The sequence below is a fragment of the Dermacentor variabilis genome, chromosome 1, assembly GCF_050947875.1.
Source record: "Dermacentor variabilis isolate Ectoservices chromosome 1, ASM5094787v1, whole genome shotgun sequence".
Classification (NCBI taxonomy): Eukaryota; Metazoa; Arthropoda; class Arachnida; order Ixodida; family Ixodidae; genus Dermacentor; species Dermacentor variabilis.
In genome coordinates this window covers 290,665,251-290,686,019 of record NC_134568.1, presented here as the reverse complement: position 1 = coordinate 290,686,019, position 20,769 = coordinate 290,665,251, and the positions used below count along the sequence as shown (strand labels likewise).

Genomic DNA, 20,769 nt, shown 5'->3' with positions numbered 1-20,769 from the left:
TTTTCTTTCAGGCAAAAATCTACCGCAATCGTAACAGCCGTACTTGCGTAAACACCATTGTACTTGAATTATTCCTAATTTTGTTTATGAGGGCTGTTGTCTCCAGCCTCATTACTAATAAAGTTGTGTGAAAAGAAGCGCAATCAATTTGTACAATTTTGTTAGGACTCCATTGGAAGAAACCAAAGATATGCTCGTTCCTTCGGTGCGCGTGCCTCGCTGCCTGGGATTCGTGGTGTCTCGTTACGGCACTTTCCTCGCACGTTCTTCAGTTGCCTGTCGTGTTCACGAGACCAGCGCGTGCCGGAGGTTCTGCCAATCATTGTGGTAATTAGCCATTTGTGATGCGTCCGTGAAGAGTTCTGACGTGCGACTGTATCCAGAAGTGTTGTGCCTCGTACGTTCTAGCACCCTCAGGTACACCGCAATGTCTGGCGAGAACCGATCAGACCGCCTGCCTGCAAATGTTAGACCGGTGAATTACAAGATAGAGCTGAAGCCGGACCTGAAAAAGCTGGCATTTGACGGCAAAATAGTGGTGACAGTGCAGGCAAGTATTCCGCCATTTATGCGTTCGATGTTCCACGGAGTTGTGCCTCGTGATTGCCGACAGACCACGCAGGAAACAGTTTCATTTTACTCGTTTCATTTTACTAGGCTTTCTATTCGCTCATTGAGTAACTTTTTTTACACTCTACATATCATACGCTTGTTCTTCCTAAGTGATGCTTTTAGAACAGCGCTCTTACAGCTGCACATGGAAGGGCAATCCTTTTGCTCTTCCTGCCCATTTTGTGGAACTTAATTCATAAAACTACTGTTCGCCACATATTTAGGTCATATGTATCTTTCATGGTACATGTTAAATCATATGTATTTAAAATTTGTATTTAGCCTGGTGTTTTCATGCACTTGCATCTATATTTGGCGGGACGTTCGAATCCATGTACTCGCCCCAGGTTGCGATACAGTTAAATTGTAACAATTTGTTCAATTGAGATGTTGCCAGTAACTTTGCGCTAATATATTTTTATTGCATTCTGAACAATTGCAGATCCGTAAGCCAAGTGATGTCTTCGTACTCAATTCACTTGCACTTGACATTAAGTCTGCTGAATACATTTCCGATGACGGAAAAGGTATGGATGTTTATCAAGTGTAACTCATGTCTCTTGATTACCTTTTCTTGCAGACTTTTACTGTTTGCGGCAGTCTTACTTCCATGCACTTGAAACATGGGCAAATATAAATGAAACAGCAATGATGATTTTGAACTCTCATTTTCTACAGCTTCTGTCATACTTCGCCTGATTGTGCCTTGAATGCCTTTTTTGTGTCTCCTGTTAAGGGGGTGGAGATCTCTGCTTTGGTAGACTTGAATGTCATAGCTTGCTGTGGTTTCCTCATGCATTCAATGTTTGCTCCCTACATCATTTCATTGTTTAAAGTTATGCTGTTAGATTGCATCTTCATTGTTCAAGGCAAGGCTGATGGTGGCTGTACTCTTGGCAAGTTCATGCCCACAATTACAGCACAGCTTTAAGCTTTTCTCAAGATAAGGCAACTATAGTTGGTAGCAGTTCTTGCACATGCCCTAAGGAACAAAGGAGGCACAGCAAGGCTTTTTTTTCTTCTTCTTTTTTTTCTTCCGCTGAGAGAAAAAACATTTACTCGCCATCTAAAAGCTCTGTGCAAGAGCTTTTAGATGGCGAGTAAAAGTTTTGTGCTTGTGCAGTTGGAGACCTGTAGCCACTTTTTGGCCCCGTGGATCAGAATGCATTTCCATTTCTGAAGAATTAATGTGAGCATCGCTTCCAGGAGCCACTTTTGGTTAGAGTTGAGCTTTGCAGGGCAGCTTATTTCAGAGAATTTGGAAAAGGTCAATTAAATTTAAATATGTACAAGCACTAGTGTTAATGTAGTATTGACGTCCTCGCCATCAAGAAGTGGCTACATGCATAGTGTGCTGCGAAATTCTCGGCTGCAGTAGTAGCAGTGTACATAAGTAAAAGTTACATTGTTTAATCATGCATGAGTGCTTGTTAATGTATGACTGTTAGAGATGCAAGTGCCCCTTTAAACTGCAGCTGTTATGCGTGAGCATGCTCCTAAGTACACGTCATGAAGTGGAGCCAAGTCACCATGTTGCCACAAAATGGTAAACGAAATCTTAGCTGGACAGCTACTTTTCCGCTGTTGGAATGTGCAGTGAACTGGGGTATTCTCGTCATTTAAAGGCATACTGCAGCTGAATTTATCTGGATGCATGCGTTATCACCATGCTATTTCTCTATGCATGAGGACTTGAGGCTAAGTTGGCAAGATTAGCTTGCTTTATAGTAACAGGTTCTCGAGAAATACTAAGTTGACTGAAAGAAAGCTACCCAGAATGCTTTCATCATGCTACTTTCACTTGACTTAGAAATGCTGCTACTGGTATTACACCTGTCATTTTGAGGCCAACTTACCAATTTTTCCTCAGGAGTTTTGGAATATGTGGTGAAGGGTGTTTACGTAGGTGGGACTTGATTTGCTTTTCAGTATCATTAGCAAAGGAAACGGGGGTTTGCATGGAACTGCTGTTGTGGTGATGCTGTTAAGGCTACTATTGTTGCATATCGCCTCTTTCTCACCTTGCCTTTTATCATTTGTTTCCCCACATGTAGGGTAGCCAACTGGGTGCAACCGTGATTAACTGCCCTGCCTTTCCTTCTTCATCTCATTCTCTCCTTGTCTTGGAGTGCAGGCTGTGTACATGCACAGTGGGGAGGATACCCCTCCAGACAATTGACGCTGTTTGACATGTTTTGAATGTGCCACGAATGTACCTTTCTTTTGTGGGTACTTGACTTTTAATAAAGGGAAAATCAGACATCCACCCGTTCGTAGCAAATGCTACAAAGGAAACCCATACGGGCGCAGGACAGGGGTAATTGGAGATCGCAGGGAGAGGCCTTCGTCCTTCAGTAGACATCAAATAGACTGATGATAATGATGACAGGTTCTTCAAAAGAAAATCCTCGCTGTTGAAGAAAAATTCGTCCTGGTCCTTTTTAGCATTTGCTACAAACGGGTGGATGTCTGATTTTCCCTTTATTAATTACTTCTCTCCACCTTGTGGGTTTCTGCAGAACTATTACGTGAAAGTAGCTGGCTTTTTTTCTGTAAGTTTGCAGTGCTACAAAAGCAATTGTGTGGTCAGCATTGAGTGTTTCTGTGACAGCACTGCACTCTTGAGCAAGCGTTTTGATAACATTCTTGTTGGATTTTTCTTTTTTTTTCTTTCCTGGTATTTGTGGCTGCACAGTCAGTACATGAAATCTTGTAAACAATGCCCTTATCATATTTATGTGTTGAACCTTCAATGGTCTTGAAGGTACTTTTTGTGCAATTGTGGCCTGTATATTTTTGACAAGGAGCTCACACTGTTTGGTTTAATTTACCTGTGCCCTGCAGAACACAAGGTGAGCAGCATTGCCACATCCAAGGAAGAGGAGAGGATAACAATAAAATTTGACACTGTGCTTGCTCCAGGCACAGGAAAACTTGGTATTTCATACTCAGGTGAAATGAATGGAAAATTGAAAGGCTTCTACTGGGTGAAATATAAAGGACAGAATGGTGAAGACAAGTTTGGAGGCGTTACTCATTTTGAGGTGAGTTTTACTGCATCATTTTACATAATTCTTCAAGAAAATTATTAGCATTAAACGAAAAAAAATTCTGCCTTACGTTTGCTTGCAAGTAAGGAAAATATATATATATTTTTTCGAAATTAGTAGGGATGTGGGAATATTCAAAATATCATATATGAATTGACTGAGCTTACCATTCGATTTGTATGCAATTACACAATTTACTATTCGCAATTGTCGAATATTTGTTACTGTTCTTATATAAGCAATAACAACATTCACTGAAGTTCAGTTGAAAGAGAGATCTATGCAAATCAGGATTGGGTACCGACTGATTCAGCTGCAGGGAGAGCCACAGTGGTGGCACAAAGGCATCAGTTGCTGAGTGAACGTATGGGGCAAGTAACTTTGCTAAACTATTCCGAGTAATTCAGTAAGAATGCTTTGCTTTTAGGCAGCCCCTACATGAATGTTTGTCTTGATTTAGGCAAAGCAATGTATTATTTAATGAGCGTCACTATATTTGGCTTCTTTGTGTGGTGTTATAGTATCCTTTCTCTTCAAGGAACACAGCAATTTGTTTGTGTGTCTGCTGATATGCCATTTCCATGGTATGCCAGATAACTGAAAGAAATTTGTAGTATACATGCACCTCACCTGACCGGATGTCCAGTTGCACATTGCATTACATGCATGTAACCCCTTATGTAATACCCCACACGAAGTCTTTAAGGTAATGAAATGAAATGTGTCAGTCTAAATATATATATACAGGGTGATGATTTTTAAAGGGACACTAAAGGCAAATATTAAGTCAACCTGAAGTGATAGATCAGTGCTTGAGAATTTCTAAGGCGTCAATATTATCGTGAACAGGGCCTTAATAATCGAGAAGCTGAGGTAAATGCAGGACATGATTAGAGACTCCCCTGGGACATTCAAGCGCTTGTCGGAGGACAAAAGCACTTCTCAGTTAAATTCTGTCACTAGTACGCAACTACTCGTTGGAAAAAAACATCGTTGTGTTGTATTAGAAGACTAAATACTACTTGTACAGTTGTAATTCATTTTTATAAAAAAGAACTAATTGAAATTACCCTTCACAATGCTGAGGGCTGTCGAAAGGTTTAGTTTTCGCTTGACTCTGTGCTGTCCACGCTTTTGCGTTTCAGCAGTTTCATTATCGCGTAGTGCTGCACTGGTTTTGTTGGCTCACAAAACTCCCACAAACGGCAAGTAGCAGAGAATTCAACTTCCATGTTATGCCGATGGATGCCCGAACGTTCTGCACCACTTGACCAAAAAGCAGCTGCAGCGGCGAATCCACCGCTCTGTCTTGGCTCGGTGCCGCCGTCTGTTGAGCGCCGTTTTACTGACCAACGGCAGCAAAGAGCGGTGATGGCGTATGCAACATCACCATTCCCCCGGTTGGGTGGCGGGAGATTTGAATTTCGAAAAAGGCATTTGGACCCTTCAGATGCAATTTTCTTATATACCAAGTCCTTTCTTGGCACGAAACAAGCGTTGCGAGGTTTCTGGAATGGTATTTAGAAGATCCACATCAGCTTATTATTTGCCTTTAGTGTCCCTTTAAGTTTTATGGAATTAAGAATCAGCTGTGGCTGATAGCATAATTCTTGTCATTGAGCTGGATTATTCAAAGAGGCGGACATTATTAACGGGAGAAATTAGTGCATGTTAAACTAATTAACAAAAAATAACTAATTCTTAATTACTTTATGGTACATATTGCAATTTACTAATTGTAGCCGGTGAGTTTGCAAAGCATATCCATTTGAAATGAATTTCCAGGATGACAGCACTTTTGAGATATGATTTCCAAAAGTTAGGGATGAAATGCATGGGCATTTCAGTTACTTTTGTGCTTCAATGCATGAAATAGCATTTTTGTTAAGGAAGTAGAACAACAGTGCATTTTTATGGTGAGTTTGATGGCGCATATCTCCAAACTGGGGTCATTCTGAAAATTCCTTCCAAGTGCAGGGGTGGGACTCTTGTGCCAACTGCACCATTTTGATACAAATGGAAATTTTAGCACCAAACTGCGCCAAACACTAAAAATTGTCAGAAATTGCACCACGCTGCACCAGAACAACTTCGGCATGTGTGCACTGGCAGTTGCCGCGAGTGGATTCGTTCTTCGAAAAAAAGTGCAGCTGTTCACATTCTGCGCAACAGTGCCTCCTGGACAGGTTCTCGTAATTTTTTCGCTTATAACACTGGACTTTTCGCCGCTTCCTGCAAGTAGCTGACGTCCGTGCGCACACTCTCAGCTGTCATTGCTGCAGTCGGAACTGCCAGGGCACCTGTATTTAGAGTGCACTAGAAGATGATTGAGTGGGCCCAGTGGCACGGTGCTCCCTAGCTGAGGTGTAAAACAACGAAAAGTAGGCTGAGGGTGCTGCGAGATAACTAGATATTAGGGAGGCACACGCTGCAGCGGATTCAGGAAGCGAGCATCTCTATCCATAGGGCTGGTATAATGTAGAACTATTCTAATCTGTTTTTATGCCCATATGGGCGAGGCCTGAGCCATTTAAGAAGCCAGAGCCATTTAATTATTTAAGAAGTTAATTAGTGAATTTTTATTAAGTCTCTGAATAATCCTGCTTAAGGACTAAAATTGCGTTATCTGCAATAGGCGATTTTTGAAAATTCCATAAACCTTAAAAGAGATCGCCCCATATATTTTCTGGGTACAAAATGGACTTCACACAAACTTGTTTGACTTTGTTTAGAAACAACACAATATTGAATTTGATTTTGAAATGGCACTATTTGAATACTTCCAGAAATTAACTTTGGGGTCTGGCATAGTAAACCATTGCAGAATGCGCACCAAAATACAACACACGCATGATTGTGCATATGTTGCGTGCAGTTTCATCATGTAACACTTGAGATCACTGGGTGTTGTGTTAGCTAGGTCATGTGGAAGTGTTGCTTACTTTTTTTGTGTTTCCTACTTTTAAATTTTGCTTCTGGTGATAGTGTTGTTGTATCTTGTATACCTCTTATTCTATGCATGTCTTGCACATTTATTCATGATAAATTTGTGACAAATTTATTTATTTATTCTGTTGCATTGCCTCAGTCGGCTATGAATTTGTGTCAACTTGCTCAACTTCTCACATTATTTAGCTCTGGTGTACTTTTTTAGTATTGCGCTTGCAGTAATACCCCCACTCTGCTTGTGACTACCTCTACTTGGCGTCTGCTGTAGTGAGGCTTTGCTTTGTGTATTAAAAAGACTGATGCTCCTTTCACCCCCACATCATTTGTGAGGGTGGTGGTATTTTTTAATTTTTTTATTTATTTAACCATACTGCAGGCCAATTCTTTGGCCCTAGCAGGAGGGCCATTTTCGGAATGACAAACAGTGAATAACAGCAATAAATTCTCAAACAGCAAAAGGGGCAAAAGCAACAGCGCTAACACAATGAAGCAATTTTCAACAAAAACAAAAAAAAAAAAAAACAGACAGAACAGAACTAAACCAGCAGCAAATACCTACATTTATACAATTGCAAACATCTATTGCTCACAAAAGAAACGTTCCAGTTCTGCCGAAAAGTCTTCGGCCTTGGTAACACTTGGCGGCAACTCATTCCACTCTTTAACTGTTCTGGACTGTAGCCTAAATATGTAGGCTACAGTCTGTCTGTAGGGAGCAACAAAATCATAACTCTTGCAGGTTTGCCTTCTATATAGATTAGCAACAATTAGCAGGCAACCTAAACATGTAATTGTTTATTATTATGTCCCGACTTATCTGTGTGTATGCTATATTTTTTTTTTCCCAGCCGACTGATGCACGTCGAGCATTCCCCTGCTGGGATGAACCAGCCCTGAAGGCATCCTTTGATCTGACACTTGTTGTTCCCAAGGGTTACACTGCACTCTCCAACACAGTAATACTACGCTTCTTCTTCTTTTTTTACTTGGGCCTAGATTGGCATGTAATGCAGTTGAACCTCTATGTAACAAACGCTGTTACGACTTGGTTGGATGTTACGAAGTAAATGTAAAATTGATGCATTTTTTTCCCCCGACAAAATACCAGTGTGCATGCTTAACGAACATTAGATATAATAAAAATATTTTCATATTGGATATGACTGTTATAACAAGGTTCAACTGTGGTAGGTAGCAGTGTGTCCTCCATTATTGTTGCCATTCTTGATTGGTTTATTTTGGAAACAGGATAAAAAGTGCAGTGCATTAGAAGACCATCTATGAGATGCTGATGCCATGTTTCATTCCGTTCGAAACAAGTGCAGCAGAAGAGTAGATGAGCTAACAAATTAAAAAATAACAACAATGATGTCTAGTTCAGTGTTTGAGCTGGCATCGTGAGCACCAGAAAGGTCTAGCCTGAAAGTTACTCAGAAAGAAAGTTTGTTTCCTTTGACATAGTTTTCTCAAAAGTCTGTGCACTGAATTAAGTCAGTCGTTCTCCTATGGAATCAATACCTCCTGGAACTTTTGCTGAATACCTTGGCCAAGATCATGTGCCGTCTTGACAAGTCACAGTAGACAAACTGCTTCAGAATACATGTTGATATGGATAAACTGATCTCTTATAAAAGTCTTGTAGTGAATATAAGAGCAACATGCTGAGAATTTTATAGCCTCTTTTGCTAAATTCCTCTTGTTCTGCAAGAGAGTCAGATCTATTGCACCTTCAGAAATGATGAAAAAAAAAACTGCATTCTTCCTGAATAGATAACAACAAAAGTGCAGCCTTCTTGAATTTTTTCTCCACTAGTGTGTTGACACTTTCCACTGGAGATGAATGCCGAATGCTATCTTCAATATCCAGTGTGTCAGTAATACATTTTCAGAGTATTACTTTAAAAACAGTTCACCCAAATTCTCCTCAAAATGTCCATGTTAACAGGGAAAGATAGACATTCCTCTAGAGGTGTGTGTAAGATGTCCGCAATTGCAATTTTAATTAAAATAGAATATATATATATATATATATATATATATATATATAATATTGTGGCGGTTCCACTCTGCATGCAGCTAGGGCTGAAGGCGAGTTCCGGATCTAACCCCACGTAGCCGCGTTGTGTTACTCTCCAACCCGTAGCGCGGGAATCGCGGCTACGTCGGGTTCGAACATATAAGGCAACCAGTGGCTTCAACCGTAGTAACGTTTCTTGCTTCCGGCAATAAAGAACACTGGCAGAGGAACGTCCTCTCTGTAATAGTAATAAATAGGCTGGCCTTGTTGCTCGGGATAGTCAGGCAAACAAGGTCACTCACGGGTTGCGGCAGGTACTCCAGTTCGGCAGGTTAGGGGTCCGGCGTCAGAGAGAGAGGGTCTCCCCCAATCGCGCTGTATTGTAACTTTTTACCTGGGTGAGGGGAATGTCCTCCTCGCCTGCCAGTTACCTGCCCGCGAGTCGGGGAGGAAGGGTGCGCGCCCGTCACGAGAGAGAGGGAGAACCAGGAGAGAGCGTAGTGCGCCTCTCCCGTGTCTATGCCAGCTCTCGATGCGGAGGAAGATGAGTGCGTGTGCTCCCTACATTGTGTATATATAAAGACTCATTAGAGTGTCAACCTTGAAGTCTTGTAACTCTTGTTACAGGGTACACAGAGATTCCTTGAATCGCGCAAAAGCGGTTGATACCCTGTTTAGCAAAATATGAGAAACTGGTTTATTTCCGACTTTTCCTGAAAATTAGCTACAGAAGTTTGCACGAAATTAAAACCAAATGAGATAACTGTGAATGCACCTCACACTTAAAATAAGCTATTATGACTGCAGTAGACAACATGCTGTTTGTCAGGTGCTAGAATAGAATGCAAGAGTCAAGCTGGGAAGATAGTCAGAGGACAGTTCCTATGCGATGTTAGGTGCTGCTAACTTTCCCGTAACAAGCTCCCCTCATCAGAGAAAAGGCGACACAAAGGGAAACAACGTTGGGGAAGGCAAGATGATGGGGAGGGCTCATGGACGTTTCCTGGAAGAAAGCTGCCCCAAACTGGTGCTTGCCCTATACTGAGAAGCAGCAGTGAAGACCAGTTGGGAGTAACAGATCTCTCCCATTCCTGCGGACAGACCCTCCCTCCACCATTGCACCAGCTGGAACTTGCACCCTCTGCACATGCCTTTGCACCCTCTGCAGCAGTGTTGTTGGTGCTTCTTGATTGGCTGTTGTCCTGGTTGGCTGTGACCTGTGTGTGATTGGCTACTGTCAGGAGCAAGGGTCGGAACAGAGCTGTTATAGTGACAGTGCAGAGCGAAAACAAGCTGCTTAGGGCCATGGAAACGAGGCTTATCCAGACGCTTGTTGCTAAACTCGTGACTTTTTCTGTTTTACCTATTTAATGATGTAACTAAGTTTTGTTCAAGTGCCAGTAAACCTGTTGGTTTTCGATTTCCCAATGTCTGAGCTTCTGATTTCTTCAACCATATGGAGCCGGGTTCGAGACGTAACCTAGTGCCACAACAAAGCAGATAAAATTACATTTCTAAAAATTTTCAGCATCCTAACTCAAAGAATAGAGCTCACAAATCTTTTAGTCATCTCCTCCTCAATTTTTTTCAGTGGTCTGTTCATAAATTGCACTTAGACAATGCACTGTGAAAGTTCTGTGTTCATTTTTGATCATGCAAGTTGTTCAGTGGAAGTTGCCCTAACAGTACATTTATACAGGGTGTCCCAGCTAACTTTAGTCAAAGTTTAAGAATACATAAATATCACGTAGCTGGACAGAACAAAGGTAATGTTTTTTGCCATTGCTTGGAGATACTCCTACTATCTTTTTTCATTCTGCCGAATTAGATAATTAGTCTTAATTAATCAACTTCTCAAATATTATGTTTACATTAAAAGTGTAAATGAGAAAATTGTAGAGTGACATGAAGAAATCTCGATACAGCCGTTTGTTCCTCAGTACGTGCTACATAAAAGTTTTTCTGAGTGTAAAAGAAGCCCACGAATACACGCAAAGTGCCTCGAGCGGCCAGTTGCGTGGCAGTTCAATTATAATATTTGAGAAGTTGATTAATTAAGGCTGATTATCTAATTAGGGAACAACATTATTAGGCAACAACATTACCTTTGTTCTGTCCAGCTACGTGGTATTTGCATATTTTTTAAGCACTGGCTGAAGTTAGCAGGGACACCCTGTATATTTTGCAGTGCTTGTGGTGTCCTGTGGATAGTGATTGTTAATTTTGTTTGTTTCTAAATACTAACGCAGAATGTAGTTGCTGATGTGGACTATCCTGGGGACCCAATGCTGCACGTGATCACCTTTGCCAGAACACCGAAGATGTCCACCTACCTGGTGGCCTTTGTTCTGGGCGAGTATGATTATGTTGAAGGAACTTCAGATGATGGAGTTTTGGTCAGGATCTACACACCCAAAGGCAAATCTGAGCAAGGAAATTATGCCCTTGAGGTGAGCCACCTTCCTGAACACTTACGGCTGAGAGGTTAGACTACGTTTAGTGTTGTTAGTAATCAGCAGTGGTCAAACAAGAGATCGAACAAGGTTGGCTCTAGCCCAAGATATATCCCTTGTTTGACCACTGGTGATCACACCAAATGTTTACATCTTCCTTTGTGTCTTGTTTGAATTTGGATTAGTCAGGGCTTCTGTAATGCAGAACTCGCATTTCCAAAATTCATCCACGTATTCATCTTAAACCAGAACTTTATGTTCATGGCAACCTTATTGTTTGGTACAAGTTAATGATTTTGTTGTGAAAAGGAACTATGCAGTGTCACCAGGTGATATGATTTTTAATTCATTTAAAATGATTTTGCCAGGTACTTTGCTTTCTGTAAGTGTATGTGTAGCTCTTTTTGGATACTACAGTGTGAAGATTGAGTGAGTTGGTAGCGCATTACAAAGGTGATACAGTGCAGCAAGGTTTCGGAAGATACTTGCCTCTCTTTGTATTGCATTGTGGGTAAATATACATGGCTAGTATGTACAACCTCAATAATCTCAACAATTCAGTTGTTGCATTCAATTAGGTAATGCAAATGTTGAGCCAAGTTGGTTCCTGCCCCCCTCTTTCTTTTCCTGCTATTTTTACTACTGATATCCATTTTCTGCTTTTAAGAACTACCATCATAAACCATAAGGTAATTTTTTTTCATTTGTGGGCTATGTAGAACAGTGACTAACGGGGGGGAGGGGGCGTTGATGTACATGTCAAGTACACTACCTGAGCCTGCTTTTGCATTATGCATAAAGGAGCACTGACACAAAAACATTAAATATTGTCTTTTCTGTTGTAATAAGTAGCTAACGACCCAGTTATCCTGGCACGAAACCTTGTTGCTTCAGCACACGGCGGTTCGTTATTTGGAGCCTTGTTTACAGCAATCAATTCAAGTTTTGATTTCAAGGAACAGCGAGAGAGGCTGGTTGGGTTATAAATACAGCTGCTTATGTGATCGCACAAAACTGTGACATGAATGAACGTGTGTGAGATTCGTTGTTGCTAGCTGTCCCTCGCCATTTACATACACACGTGCCATGCAAAGTCCTTGCCATCCTCATCCTTGCCATCCTCATCCTTATTTTGTCATCCAGCAGTGACAATTTTCTGCAGATGGAAGTTGCTCAACACTAGACGTGGCCGATCACTTTTAGGCATAGGCATCTTCAAACCAACTGCCTTTCCTGTGTGGGAACTTTGCTGGAATAACTGCTTTGCTTGCAGTAACTGCCGGTAGGCAACGACATGTGTGTGCTAGCACCGCATTGGCAACAGTCAGCTTCCTCATAGATGAAGGCAAATTTGATTTTTTTTTTCTTAAAAACCAGACACGAAAGAGTGCCAAGTATTATAATGAGCCATCCAGACAATAAAATGAGATTTTTCTGTAAATTTTCAGTAAGACGAAGCTGAGGTAAGCGTAAAATCAAAAGCAAATGCTGCAGCTCTTCAGCAGGGTCCACTCTTTACTTCCATTGGCATGCAAAGACTCAGTCCACTTCTGCCGTTGAGTGCCATTGCGGGGAAACCTCCGTGTCTACTATACCCAATCCTGGATGTGTTGGGCCGAAGCCAACGATGCAGTATGCACCCTACAATGTGCTGGCTCATTTTGTGCGGAGTCAGTGCAGCACAGTCAACTAGGATAGTGCGAGAAATCTTCCAACAGGCACGATAAAAACTGTAACAGTGATGCGGAGAGCATCCCACTATGACCAATAACCAAGGAAAACTGGGAATGCTGGGAATGCTGCAATGAACGGCTAAGTCGTGGGACGAGCATGAGCATGTACAATGAGCATGGCACTCAACACGAACTTGTGACATAGTAGGGCTGTTCATGTTAGGTTCTGTAATGTTTACATACAGATCTCGTTGATGTGCCGCGAGATGTTATGCCTTGTGGTTTTCTGTGTGCACATATTTTAAAGGGACTGACGACCAATTTTCATGGTACCTTTTTTTTTTTCTTTTGTGCAATGGAAGGCTGTTCAGAATTTCTAATCATGAAGTGCTAATGTGAAAAATGCCGTGGAGCATTTTTTATCAGGATTTTTCAATCTGCAGTGAGGATGTAGTCGTTCACTGGAAGCATGCTGAAAGCGGTGATAGGTGAGCGCGATAGCGATTATGTATATGCTGGCATTAGTGGGAGGCAGACGACAAGTGTGGCCGTGCTGTAACATACCATATTTACTCGAATCTAGGCCGACCCCGATTCTAAGCCGACCCGCTAGAGTCCGAAGCCAAAAAAAATATATATATTACCTCGAATGTAGGCCAAACAAAAAAAGCGAGGACAGTGTTCACAAAATGCAAACAGCATTTATTGAATCTGAACGTGCAGAGCTCATTCAACGTCATCGTCGCTGCTAGACTCGTCACTGTGTTCCTTGTCACTGTCACCTTCAAACAGTGCACTAGCTTTGGTACCGTCAAGCGCATTAGATATGCTGCACTTTTTAAAGGCGCACACAATCAAAAGTACCTGGGATGTCGTCCCACGCTGCAGCTACCCAGCCCGCCAGCTGCGATAGCGATGCACGTTTGATGCGGCCCGTTGCCGTTAGCATGTGGTCTTCGTCAGTCAACCAGTCCGTGTAATATTTCCGCAGACGAGCCTTGAAAGTTTTGTTGATGCAGACATCATTTGGCTGCAACTGGCCCATCATGCCGCCCGGTATGACAGCAAGCTCCGTGTTCGCTTGGGCGAGCGCAGCCTTCACGTTGCCGGTCAAGTGCCCACAGTAAGAGTCAATGACAAGGGTCAAGTTCCTTGTCAAAAGGGCTCCTGGACGCCATCGCCACACAATCTTAACCCACCCTTCCACCATCGCACCCGTCATCCACCCGTTCTCATGTGCGCGCACAATGACATTTCTTGGGAAAGTTTCTTGAGCAGGCAGTGTCTTCCTTTTAAATATCATATAAGGAGGGAGTTTATGTCCATCAGCTGGGCAGCACAGCATCACAGTTGCGCGCTGCTTCTCGCAGGCCGCAGAGTGCACCTTCACCTCCTTGGCACCCTTTTCATTCACGGTGTACGCCACTGGCATATCAAAATACAAAGCCGTCTGGTCGGCGTTGCCGATTTGCCCAAGGTTGTAGCCTGTCGCTTCTCTCTTTCGCAGCACGTAGTGCTGAAAAGCTATCAGCTTTTCTTCGAAATCGCTTGGCAGCTTCTGGGTGATTGAAGTGCGGCGTCGGAGGCTGAGGCCGAAACGCTTCATCAATTTCTGAAGCCAGCCCCGGCTGGCTTTGAAATCCTTTGGCATTAGGCCTTGCTGCCGCGAAAGTTCCCTAGCTTTCGCTTGGAGCACTTCTGTTGTCAGTGAAAGGCAGCTGCTCTCTGCATCCGAACAAAGTCGGCCAAAACTGTCTCCACTTCGTGGTGATGGCCTTTCTTTGGTCCGCTAAATGCCATCCTCGTTGCGGCGCACGCAAAAAACTGCTGTCGTTGTCCCCTCCAACGACGGACATTTTTCTCGTCGACGCCAAAGTCCCACCCGGCTCTAAGGTTCGACGATGCCTCTGTGGCTATCACAACTTTTCGCTTGAAAGCGGCACTGTAGTGGCATCTCCTGCTTGATGCCATCGCGATAACACCACGCCGCACACCGATACGGCCAACACGACACAGGTCAAAATGGCGACCTCGCTTGTGTACGGTTGGCTACTGGCGCGGCTAGTAGTGGTTGCGATACTGACTTTTCTAGATGGCAATAGCTATGCACCATATTTAGCAGTTTCAATGAAAAACTGGCAGGTTTTTTAAAATCCTCGAATCTAACCGACCCTAGAGTTTGGAATATGATTATTTGAAAAAAACTATTGGCCTAGATTCGAATAAATACGGTAGTATGGTTTTGTTGATCCTGTTGATGTTCCTGCGATTCACGTTTTCTGAATTGTTAAATGATTTCTGTAATAATAACTAGGTGTTCTCGTGGTTTCCTGTCCAACTGTGTTGGTATTTACCAATCAAAATGAAACCAATCGGACCGAAAACGAAACGCCGCCTTTACATGTGATACATTTTGCCATAGCCACACATGTGTTTTTGATTTCTAAAGCATAGAATAATAATATATAATAGTCTAATAATAATAATATAATAATAGTCTAATAATATACCAGCTGCAGTTTTAAGCAATAATTATGATGTACTTAATAACAGTCGACTTGCGTACAGTAATCTCATAGAATACATACATCTGAAGTACCTCGATTTCACTGCTAGGTCTCGGCACTTGTGAGATTTTCTTTATTAATTTAAAGTTATAATTCCTACTTAAATCGCAAACAGCGTACTGTATTCTGTCACTGTTAATCATGGTTATTTCATTTCCATCAACGTCTCACAACACATTCTGGCCAGTTGTCAGTCCCTTTAACCCTTTCAGGGTCCATTTTTTTCGACATATACGACCGCCCAGGGTCGATTTTTTTTATTGCAGCTTTCAATTCTTCTGAGGGACCTATTACAAAAAAAATTTACCGTAATTTTTCTAGGGTGACCGTAAAGTGAGAAAAATATATTTTGCATTGGTATATATGTACTCTTTATTCATGAATAACAACAATAAACAGAGGAAATAAGCTTATCAGAATTAAAAATTTGATGCATTGTTATAGTTCAAGGCTTAAAATAAGTGCACACAAGAATATTTCGCAAGTCTCAAATGCTCCTGCTCTTACACTAATATTTACGTCCATAGCATAATCGAACTGCGTAGGTGAGCGCACTCAAGAAAACTGTGTCGTTGTGTGCCCGTCAAAAGGCAAAATGTGTGGCAAACTTCCGCTAATCTTCATTATTGCCATCCAGAGGCAATTAGATATCGCAAGTCTCCCCCAAAAAAAGAAAAGGAAAGGAAATGCATGCACGGCGGCATCCTTGCTATTCTCACCTCTGTGAGCACTAAATGAGCGAGAAACAAGCGGCCGCCCTTTGAGCGATTAGTAACGAGATAGCCAGCAGTTTTACGAGCGCTAGAAGCCAAAACCGCCCGCGGAACGAAACCCAAAGCGCCACCGAGCAGTAGTATATAGACGCGCCAGAGCAAACTAGCTCTAAAACAAACCATGCAACGGAAACCAAGAGAGGGAGGCGCAAGAAAAAAATTCTCTGTATTCCCACATAGTGGCAACACATGTCAGGAAAAAAAAAATGGAAATTGGCGCACTTTTTAAATGTACAGACAGCGCCGTAAATATACGGCATCGGTCATTTTGAACTTGTTCGCGGCGCTGTATATTTATGTCACTAACCCTGAAAGGGTTAAAACCGATTTCAAATATGTTGTAAGCTTCATTCAGCCACTGATATTTTGTAGATGAGGTATGTGTGTCCACAGAATTCAATTTCACTAGTTGTCAGACTTCAAAATTTTGTGCCCGTACTCTTTTAAGTAATGGTGCTGTACAACTGGTGTCATATCTGTACATGACCAATCACCTTCTGCATTCCAGGTAGCTACTCGTGCTCTGCCTTACTACAAGAACTACTTTGGAGTTGCATACCCACTGCCAAAAATGGACTTGATTGCTGTACCTGACCTTGCTGCAGGTGACCTATGCAATGCTATATAGTTTACAGATGTTGCGAGTGTTTCATTTGAAAGATAGCCCTCTTTCAGTATGTTGGTCATTCTTGAGTTGTCTGTCTGTAGTATTTGTGGATGATTCTCGTGACTGCAATTTGCACCGGAGTATCTTTCATACATATTTTATTTCGGTAGGAGGTATAGCAAGAAAGCAGATGCTAGGTTTTTCAGCGTTTTGTAGCTGTCTCTAGAGAATGCGTGTGTTTTTCTTCTGTCACAATCTTAACTAGTATGTTTCAGTTTATGCACAATATTTTTCTTTAATCTTTCATGGTCATGATGTTATTTTATACTTATGCTGTTCAAGGTGCATAAAGTGCAAAATCTATTAATATATTTTCAATATAAAAGATGTGCAAAAATATTCACCTTTCTGTTTTCTCTCTTGCAAAATGAAACATGATGTTAAGCGGAAGCTTTAGCTCGGGCCCAACTCCGACGCGGCCTATTGAAATACATGTAAAACGCAAAAGCATTTTTCCAAGATAACCCTTCAACCAATTTTGATGAAATTTGTTGAATTTGAGAGAGAAAGTTAAGTTCTAGTGACTGTTGGAAGCACAATTTCGATTTAGGGCCTGAATTTTGTTCCAAAAATTTTTTAAAGTTCAAAAGTTTGAAAAAATAGCACAAAGTTTAGAAATTAATAGCTCTGCATCAAGAACAGATATCGTGGTTCTGTAAACGGCATCCACTAGATCAATGAAAGACAAACTTGTTATGTCATATTATATCTTGTGTGAATTTGTTACGTTGTGTACAAGGGTTTTGCAAAAGCTGTATTTCCACATTACTCAATTTTTTTAGGTTAATGTGTAACATATCAATTTTGTCTGCTTTAGATGTACTATTTTATGCAATTCACAGAATTGTGGTATCATTTTTCATTGCCGAGTTAGAGTTGTAAACTTCGTAGCTTTGTTTTCAGAAAATTTTTTATTTTTGCCAATTTTTAATAAAAAATTGACGACTTAACTCCAAAATTTGAAACAAACAGTCACTAGATTTCAAGTTCTTCTTTTAAATGCAACAAACTTCGCCATATTTGGTGTAGTGGTTGCCAAAAAAAAAAAAAAATTCTTTTTTTACATGTATTTAGATGGGAGCACCCGAGCTAAAGCTTCCTAATAATAAGCAATTAGTTTTTAATTAACATGGTCATTACTGGCAACATCAAATTCAAAGTGTTAAGATTTCTTTGACGGGAAATTAAAGAAATGGGCTTTGTAGCCCCCTGGGATATCTATCAAGAAATCATCACAGTGAATTTCAGCTTCCTACGATGTCCCTGGAATTTCTCCAGGCTCTTCCTCAGGCATACACATGAAACACCTAGTTAGACCTCAATAACTCTGGAACTAATAAACACAGCTTCATGAAACTTTGCAGCCTCTCATAGTTTGGTGGTGAGAACGTACCCTGAAAGTTTCATCCGGATATGTTCAAAAATAAGAACGGTTGGTCTCCAGGGTAGCCTCCCCCTTTGACTGTATTGGCATAGATATTCGCTTTTGCCGTAATGTCTTGCATTGCCTGAATTACAACTGAAGATTTTTAAAAAGTTGGGCTACTGGCATGCCTTTGTTTCACATGCTTTTGATATTACAGTCAAGCCTCGTTTAAAAGAAGTTGCACCTGACACGAGTATGCCTTAATTGTAGCCAGTACTCGTTATAAGCATATATTCATTACATGCTGATATTGGCAAGAAAAATGTTTAATTTACATTGCTATTTCCATATCCTTTATATTGATGTTTCAACCCGTTGTGGTTGATTAGTGGTTATGGTGTTGGGCTGCTAAGCACGAGGTCGCGGGATCAAATCCTGGCCATGGCGGACGCATATTGATTGAGACGAAATGCCGACACCCCTGTACTTCGATTTAGGTGCATGTTAAAGATCCCCAGGTGGTCCAAATTAATCTAGAGCCCCCACTACAGGGTGCCTCATAATTGGATGGTGGCTTTGGCACGTAAAGCCCCATAATTTTATATTGAGGTTTCACTGTACAAACCAACTACTTTAGTGACAACCTACATATGCAGAGCAGAGCACCAAAATAGTTATATGCAGTATTTGAATTACTATAGGTGACAGGTGTTCTTAAATATGTGTTACTAATGTGTTAGGAGTTGTTACCATAATGTAAAAGCCACAATTGCTTTGCTTTGATTTTTTCCCAGCCGCTATGGAAAACTGGGGCCTTGTGACTCATCGCGAGTCAGCTCTTCTTGTCGATGAACAGAACACGTCTGCTGAAAGAAAACAGAACATTGCCCTGGTTGTAACGCATGAAATTGCCCACCAGTGGTTTGGCAATCTGGTTACCATGGTAGGTTTTTATTCTACTTTGGTGTCCTTGCACGTCGCGCCTCACATAAAACTTGACTATTCTTTCTAAAAATAACCACACTCACATTTGTATACATGTACCCAGCACAGCAGCCAGTTCAATGCGAGGCATAGTATTGCCATGTTGGGGTTGTTGTTTAAATTTAGTTATAAAGAATTCAGAGGGCAAAAAAGAAACCAAGCTAAAGATGTACATTAGTGGGGCCTCTCAACACTTTTTGAACACGTAAAAAAAAAAATGCCTACTAAATAATGCTGCCAGAAATGGCTGGACCAAACGTACTAGACTTCCATTGGCTAATTGTACCATGTTTTCTAGACCCGACTTCCTGTACACTCTTCCAAGAGTCGACTTCAAAATCTAGCTTTTGTTCTAAGATAGAAAGAGCAATAAGGTTTGTCATATTGGCTTTCTTGGATCATGCAGAAGCCATTGATACCATGCTTAGTGAAATCTGTGGATCCGATTTTTATAAACTTTTCCAGAAGAGTAAGTGAAGGAAACTTTCATAAAATTAGAACCAAATGAGATAAATAAAAATGAACCTCATATTCGAAATAGTTTTCAGCACCGTAAATGGAAGAATAAAAATTACTTTTTTTTAATAAATCTAGGTCCCAACTTCCCTCGATCCCTGAGTACATTTAGAGGTTGCCAGGTGATCTAAGAAAAGCTCTCCCCCTCCCCCTAGTACAGCTGCAAAACATAGGGACAACTCCAGTGCCATCATAAGAATTCTTGGAAACTCACGGACAATGCTGTGAAACTTCACTGCTTTATAAAAAAACATGCAGCTTACATGCACACGAGGGTTGCAATGTGGGCTTGTTGGTAATGCATCTTCAAGGGGGGGTATGGTAGCGCGATTCAAAGACGGGACAAAAGAAGACACAAAGGGACACACACAGCGCTAACTTCCAACACTGTTTATTATCGAAAACCAGGCCGTACTTATACACTCAGACAACATGAGTCACAGCCAGGTGAACAGATTAACAATCAGAGCGATACATTTTGTGATATGTTAAGCCATGCTCAAAAATTTCAGTTCTTTTTCAGAGAGAGCCAATGATGGTTTGCTGATTCGAAGAGAGGGGAGCACTTATGTATTATGTATTATAAACTTGTATCAGATGGGTTTCTCTCCCTTCATTGTAAGCAACATAAGTGCTCCCCTCTCTTCGAATCAACAATCATTATCGGTAGAAATAAGTGCGAACTCACTAGACTTATAATAGAAGCCGAGCAGATTGATGCCTTAGGGGATTCATGTATCAGCAAACCATCATTGGCTTTCTCTGAAAAAGAACTGAAATTTTTGCGCATGGCTTAACATATCACAAAATGTATCGCTCTGATTGTTAATCTGTTCACGTGGCTGTGACTCATGTTGTCTGAGTGTATAAGTACGACCTGGCTTTCGATAATAAACAGTGTTGGAAGTTAGCGCTGTGTGTGTCCCTTTGTGTCTTCTTTTGTCCAGTCTTTGAATCTCGCTACCATACCCCCCTTGAAGCTTACATGCAGCAACAGATGCACGCTTCTCACAGTGCCATCCATTTACAGCAGGACAGGCTTGGTTAGCGAACGCTCTGTGAGATGGCCTTTATTTGCTTTTTTTGTGTGTGTGTGTGCTTGTTTCATGAACCTGTAAATCTTGCTGACAGCACATGTAGTG

General features: G+C 41.4%; 1 protein-coding gene across 2 annotated transcripts in view; it reads left to right on the top strand.

Annotated features, from left to right (window-relative positions):
• The first annotated feature begins 57 nt into the window (after positions 1 to 57).
• The window catches only part of Psa (puromycin-sensitive aminopeptidase), a 68,145-nt gene continuing 47,433 nt past the window's right edge, over positions 58 to 20,769 (top strand). Inside the window, exons 1-8 of one of the 2 annotated variants that reach the window (XM_075677827.1) lie at positions 58 to 327; positions 409 to 550; positions 1,055 to 1,139; positions 3,457 to 3,656; positions 7,460 to 7,567; positions 10,878 to 11,078; positions 16,603 to 16,699; positions 18,922 to 19,070. In XM_075677827.1, coding sequence (XP_075533942.1) covers positions 191 to 327; positions 409 to 550; positions 1,055 to 1,139; positions 3,457 to 3,656; positions 7,460 to 7,567; positions 10,878 to 11,078; positions 16,603 to 16,699; positions 18,922 to 19,070 — 1,119 coding nt within the window. In that variant the 5' untranslated portion in view covers positions 58 to 190. Of the gene's footprint in view, positions 328 to 408; positions 551 to 587; positions 678 to 1,054; positions 1,140 to 3,456; positions 3,657 to 7,459; positions 7,568 to 10,877; positions 11,079 to 16,602; positions 16,700 to 18,921; positions 19,071 to 20,769 lie in introns of those variants that run through there. The other variant, XM_075677830.1, reaches the window with a different exon arrangement.